Genomic DNA, 6,761 nt, shown 5'->3' with positions numbered 1-6,761 from the left:
TGTAACGCATACTAATAGGCATATGACATCTTCAAAGTGATTTGAGAGCACACGACTATAACTAATCATGTGCAGACCATTCGGCAAATTAAATTGACATGATTATTCAGATGAAAGGCGGTGTCTAGGTTTGAGCGCTCATAAGGAAAGATGCTCAGATACTTCTGAGGAGTCCTTCAGCAGTTGAGCAAGATGTGTGACAAATGTGTCAAATGTGTCAAATAAATAACAAATTAGTGAATAAGATAATCATCTACTATATTACAAAATTTTCCTTTACATCTGGCCTTCAGCAGAAAATGATCATGTGAAGCAGAAGAAGTTTGGTCTATTAAACCAATGATGGTATCTGTCTCCATCCACAGCCTGCTCTCTTCCCCCAAAGACTCTTTAGTTTGACAGCATATTTTAATGCTCTAATGTGCTGTGTGATGAGTTCCACACATTGACTGAGCAAAGTGGTCTATTGAGAGACCATTGTTTGTAATATATTACATTTGCATTGCACTGCATATAAAAGTCATTCCAAAATGCAGAGATTTGATCTTTGTGAATTTTAAGCATTGGCCAGATACACTTTCACTTCTTTTGCTGAGTCACAAGACTATGGCTGCGTCCGAAAACTCTAAATTGCAGCATTCCAAGGCAGGAAGGCATCAAGGCATGTCCGAATCCAATGTTAGGTTTACTTCCTGACTCCTAAGATCTTGTCCTACAATTCTATGTGTGTGTGTGCATGGGGAATGTGATTGGTCGAGCCTGGTCGAGTTCGAAAAAATAAAATGCCGGTCAAGAAAGCAGCTGGAGCACAAATTTAGGAGCACTTTTTACACCTTTTAATTGCATTTCTAGCGTGATTGGTTATCACAAAGGAACTTTCTGTTTATATTTCAAACACTCTGCCTTTGAAGTGTGTCCGAAAGTGTTTCTCTGACCTGCCTTCATGCCTTCGAAGTCATTGCCTCATAAGGCAGCGAGGCATCAAGTCAGCAGCCTAAGTTTTCGGATGCAGACCATATTTTTTGTTCGCATAACCATGTCCCCTATTTATGCTGTAAACCATAAGAATATCTTTACTGAGATCACTTTCTGTTAAAGGCGGAGGGCACAATGTTTGAAAGCCAATGTTGATATTTGAAATCACCTTAAGACACGCCCCTTACTGCTAATTGGCAGTAAAAGTGTGTTTTGGTAGGTTCTAAAGCATTTGTCAAACATTGTGCACTCCGCCTTTAATGTGAGAGAAATGGTCAGCACAATTATGGCTTTCATTGTTGCTAATTTTGGCTTTACCCGGCGTGGACACTGACAGAAAATGAGAAACTCTTTCATGCGATGATCATAGCTCGTAAAATATAGAGTACATGGATAAATGGTTTCCTGAGGTATGACTCCTTTAGGAAAATAAGAACAACTGTTTATCGTCCTGTGGTCGTGATTAAATAATTGCAGATGCATTTGGTGTTCAAAGTATTTTTTTGCTTTTTTAAATGGTTATATTTTTTTATAATTGGGTACTCATTGTCATGGATCACAAGAAGAAAATAAGATATACCATTTGTCAAAATATGACTTATGACCCCTTGATTTACAACCTAACACCTAGGTGTGAAATGATTAAAAGAAATTAGAAGACTTGATGAAGAAATAATGTTAAATAAAATAAGTTGTAATAGTATTTAGGTTAGGTTTAAAAGAGGTCCAGCTTAGGAGCTCAATTGAATAAGCTGTTGTCTTCATGTCTTCAGAGTTGTAATGTAAATCTTTCCTTCCAAGCCAGTCATCGGCATCTTTCCGGGTCACACCCCGAAACCTCTGATACGTCGGTACAGATCAATAGATGTAAGCTTTAGGAACTCTGTTAGCTGGTAAATATTCTTCCTGTAGACATGCAGTCTCTGTCCCCTGTTTGATCTTTTAAATATCGAACAGCTTCCTTCCAGTCCCTGCCATCTTCAGCCGATATTGTGCCATGGTTTTACAATAGGTTAGATCAATAGATGTAAGCTTTAGGAACTTTGCTAGGTGTTAAGAATTCTGCCTGTAGACATGCAGTCTCTGCCCTTGCATGATGCCTAAATATTGCTTCCTTCCAGTCTCTGCCATCTCCAGCCAAAATGGTGCCATGGTTTTACAATGGTCTAGATCGTTAGATCAATGTTTCGCAACAATGCTAGGTGTCCAGGTCTTCAAACTTAGTGGCTACTCATGCCAAACAGCCCCTGCTTGATATTTAAATTCAACCAATACAGTCGTCTTCATCCAATATGGAGCCAAGGAGTTACAATAGAGGTGTCAATGCCTTCAGACTTACTGGCAACTCTTGCCAAACGGCTCTCTGCTTGATATTTTAAATCACCCTTTATTAAACATACACTTTTTCTTGGGGAAAACAGATATTTTGATTTTGTGATGTTTAAATGCACTGTAAAACATTTCTGTAGAAATTACAGTATTACTGGGTATTACTGGCAACTAGCTGCCAGTAACTTACTGCAGATTTTACATTTATGTTATTTATTGGCAACAGTTTGTTCAAAGTTAAATGAACATGAAACATTTTCAGTATTTATCTTCTACAGTAAGTTACTGGCAACCAGCTGCATAATTACAGCTAATTTTTTACAGTGTGTAATTTAATTTAAAAAAAGTAGATGTAAGCATAGCACTGCTTATACTTTTGTATTTTAGAAGTTTATACAAATAAAGTCATACACATTTCGCTATAAGCTTGCGTGGAAGGAATGTTCTACCATTTGACTTTTTACATTGTTATAATAGTAAACAATGTGTGTTTAAAATGTTAATATAGTATGATTTTAAATAAAATTATATATTATTCTTTTAACAGTGATTAGTAATTACAACCTTTTAACTACAGACTTGTCTAAAAAGTTACATGTTCATTCTTTTCCCCACCGGTTTTGATGAAAATATATTCTTTACATTATAATTGTATAAGTATTTATAATTTACTATAAAAGCTTATATTTTTGGTTGATAATCTTATTTGTTAAACTTAAAAAAATAACATAATAAAATATAGGGAGTGAACTATGCCATGCAAATATGTGGGGTACGGCCACTGAGTCTGGCAAGCCCCGCCTCCGTAGTTCAAAAGATCGGGGTCTCATTTGGGCCCTTACAGCAGTTACTGATTTTTAACATCTCTCTCGGTTATATTAAAGCAGCCTTGTTTTTTCAAACAATGGACTCAGGACTTACTGGTAAGTTATTTTTGTTTTATATGTTTATTTATCAAGTTTGATATACCAAGTTATCTTCATTTGTAAAAACAGTCTTATTTTGTTTTTATTTTTAACATTTAACAGGATTTTAAATATATATATATATATATATTCTGCAAGATAATACGGTGTTATTTTAATTATACATTCTGTTTTTTCTCAAAATGCGATACTTACATTTTACCATTTTTATACCAAATAGTAAATGCCCCAGCAATAAATGAGGGCTCTCAAAGCGTTAATGGTGCCTGTGAACTGCAAGGTAACTATAATATGTGATTTTTTTACTTCTCTTTAATCTGTATTTTTGAATGCTACATGTGTCTAAATTCTGTCTGAAAAACTTTTCTTTCTGTTTCTTTATACTTAGGTGCAGCATTACTAGTTACACAGCCAGGGTTTGCACCACAGAATACCTCTACAAAATCTTCAAGACTTAGTCTTAGTCGGAAACGAAAGCAGGCCGGTTCTATTCTCCATGATAAAAGGACATGTCCGGACAATACACTAGTCCCTGAAGCGGAACCTCAATATACTGCCACAGATTTAAAAAAAACAGTTGGTAAGTGTGATTATGTAGCTAAATATTCGATTTACTATGTTTAAATACTGCTATGCCGTAGTGTACTAATCTTACTGTATTTAAACTGATTTCTATACAGAAAACCTGCTAGGAGCTGGCACAAATTCCTGGTCTGCTGCGCTGGCAAAGGTCTCAGAAGCTAACAGTGATGCGATAGTACCGGATAATACTACCGTCCTGACATCGTCTTTGGACCCACATACATCTGCGGTGGTTAATCTGCCACAAGTGGTTGGAGCCGATGTTGAGGATGAGCCTTCTGTGACTTTTGAACAATCTCTACCTGCAAATCAGGATAATCTTAACAATGAGTTGTTGCTGGGTTTGACTGCGCAAGTTAAAAGACAGACTGAAGGTATCGCTGCAGTAATTCAGAGGTCTACAGATCAAGAAGCATTGAGCAGACTAATATTTGATGCGCTCCAGAAGATGTCTGAAAAACAAAATTTGATAAACAGAGTATTGATTGACCGATTGACAAAACCCTGAGAGAATATCTCGACATCCATAGAAGTGTGGTAATTCTGCTTCAAAATCTTAATCATGCTATTTCACACGTTGCTGGTTTATAGTTAAAATACGTGTTGTTGTTGGTTTTTTTTCTATATTTTGTGATGCTGTTTTAAATGTGTTTTTAAATATGTTTTGGATATTTTGTGATTCTGCTTTAAATGGTTTTTAAAATAGGTTTTTGGACATCTTGTGATGCTGGTTTAAATGTGTTTTAAATATGTTTTTGGATAGCTAATTTTGTTGTGGTTAAGAGTAATGTAAGTGTTTTTGTTTGGCTATATTGGCATTGGCCAACGTTAATTTGGAATGCTATTTTGGGTATAATCAGAGAAAAATCTGTGTAATCCTGGAGAAGATCTAAATAATTTTGAAAATGGCTGGTAAAAGAGTGCGTTCAGATGATGATTTACATAGATGTCAAGAAATGCGTACTGTAAGGGCTAGGCATGAGCCTGAGACTGAAATGATAGGCCCCTTACGACTCCAAGTACGTGAAACAATAAACGAAATGAACCAGATCCATAACCAAAACTTTCAAGAAGTTATAGAACATGTGTCTGTAATGGTAGAGCGCTCACGTCCTCAAATACGTGAAATACAGAATGAAATGATTCAGTCAAATGAACTAAAATTTGGAACAAATGTGACCAGTCACGAAAAGTAGGGACACACGTCGGATCTGGGGCATTTTGAGTTATTCACAGATTCTGAAAGTGTTTCTAAGCTTTCCAACGATGTGTAACACATGGACATCTGATAAGATTTAGAGAAGTTGTGGCCATTTGAATACAAAACATTCAAGAAAGAGAATGCCGAGAAATTTGAGAAAGAAGAGTTAACACTTTTCCCTGCCTGGAGAGACAATAGGGCTCATTTACAATCCAGCCTGGATCCTCGACCCCTTCTCTGTGGTTCTTGGTTCTGGCACCCCTATATCAGTTCCTGGTTTGTTCTTTGCTTAGTTCTTCCCCTCTGTGTCATAATCATCTGATAAATCAGGCAACTGTGAGTTTGGACAGCTATTACCACAACTTTCGGCACAATATCGGCTGAAGATAGCAGGGACTGGAAGGAAGCTGTTTGATATTTAAAAGATCAAACAGGGGATAGAGACTGCATGTCTACAGGAAGAATAGTTACCAGCTAACAGAGTTCCTAAAGCTTACATCTACTGATCTGTACCGACGTATCAGAGGTTTTGGGGTGTGACCTGGAAAGACGCAGATGACTGGCTTGGAAGGAAAGATTTACATTACAACTTTGAAGACATGAAGACAACAGCTTATTCAATTGAGCTCCTAACCTGGACCTCTTTTAAACCTAACCTAAATACTATTACAACTTATTTTACAACATTATTTCTTCATCAAGTCTTCTTGTTTCTTTAATCATTTGTATTGATTTATTCACTAACATACTGGCAAACAAAAAATTCTAACTTCTAACTATCTTTTTACTGACTTCTGATTTCTTTTTACATCCCTGCAGGGGGCATGAAATAACAGAGACACCTGGAAGCAAACAACTCATTAGCCACAAGGAGCCCCAAATCCATTGGCATCACGTTTTGAGTGACCAGAGCGTCAATCAGAAAGTTGAAAGAAGCTCAACTTTATGGTAATGAGCTATGACGCGGTTCAGCGGCAAGCAGCAGCTAAACGCCAGTAACCAATCGGAATATAGCCTAGACGTTCTTCGCTGGCTAATTGCGGAGAAACATACAATGCAGACTTTTAAGTCACAAATAATGTAAATAAAATAACTTAGAATTGACATATACTGTATAGTAACAACATACATGTTAGACTAAAATATTTAACAATAATTCGGATTTGTTAAGGCTTTGCTGGCGTCCAGCTTGCATTGCAGCATGAATAAATTATGCGGTTAAAGTTATAGGATTATTGTTTTGTCTTTATTGTAATTTGTTATGAGTTATTGTTATTGCCTTTGTTGCTTTGTAGGCGCAGTTTTTTTTCTTCGTTATACTTAATGATGTTTGTTAATTGTCACTATAAAACAAACTGTCTAAGCAAAGAAATGTTACTGAGTTGAATTATTAAGGTAGTAGTTGAAAATATTCAACAACCATAATGCATCATGTTCCTTTGTTCTTCATCATGGAAAGTCTTTTTATGTGTGTGTCTTTAAGATTGAGATGTTCACAAATACTTTTGCTCTAGACCTGTTGGATCTTTAGAGTTGTAATTGAATCTGAACACATACACATCATTCTCCTTTATGATCCAAAACATTTAGCTGAACATTTATGCTATTTTAAGTGTTATCGTAGTGTAAAAACGTGTTGTTGATATTAACAGGACGACACAACACCAGCCACAAGACAATTGTTTTAGCTTTTGTTCATGCTCCATCTCCCTGTTTTGTTTGTATTTTGAAGACAAAAGTGCTTTGTG

At 36.2% G+C, this 6,761-nt stretch overlaps 1 protein-coding gene across 2 annotated transcripts; it reads left to right on the top strand.

Moving 5' to 3' along the window:
* The first annotated feature begins 3,170 nt into the window (after positions 1 to 3,170).
* LOC129449035 (uncharacterized) lies at positions 3,171 to 6,084 on the top strand. 2 transcript variants are annotated; one of them, XM_055211787.2, is made up of 5 exons: positions 3,171 to 3,227; positions 3,451 to 3,510; positions 3,619 to 3,810; positions 3,911 to 4,349; positions 5,833 to 6,084. In XM_055211787.2, the coding sequence occupies exons 1-4, from the start codon at positions 3,209 to 3,211 to the stop codon at positions 4,318 to 4,320; spliced, it is 681 nt and encodes a 226-aa protein (XP_055067762.2). In that variant the 5' UTR covers positions 3,171 to 3,208; the 3' UTR covers positions 4,321 to 4,349; positions 5,833 to 6,084. The 2 variants fall into 2 exon arrangements, with proteins under 2 accessions (XP_055067762.2, XP_055067761.2); XM_055211786.2 differs by having other exon boundaries at positions 3,911 to 6,084.
* Positions 6,085 to 6,761: the final 677 nt, after the last annotated feature.

The sequence above is a fragment of the Misgurnus anguillicaudatus genome, chromosome 10 (assembly GCF_027580225.2).
Source record: "Misgurnus anguillicaudatus chromosome 10, ASM2758022v2, whole genome shotgun sequence".
NCBI lineage: Eukaryota > Metazoa > Chordata > Actinopteri > Cypriniformes > Cobitidae > Misgurnus > Misgurnus anguillicaudatus.
This window is presented reverse-complemented; position numbering and strand designations above follow the sequence as displayed.

Bases quoted from the DNA above. Each gene is read 5' to 3' on its own strand.
- LOC129449035 (XM_055211787.2), top strand. The intron at 3,511-3,618 runs GTAACTATAATA...CTTTATACTTAG, and splicing joins TGGTGCCTGTGAACTGCAAG to GTGCAGCATTACTAGTTACA. The intron at 3,811-3,910 runs GTAAGTGTGATT...ATTTCTATACAG, and splicing joins AGATTTAAAAAAAACAGTTG to AAAACCTGCTAGGAGCTGGC.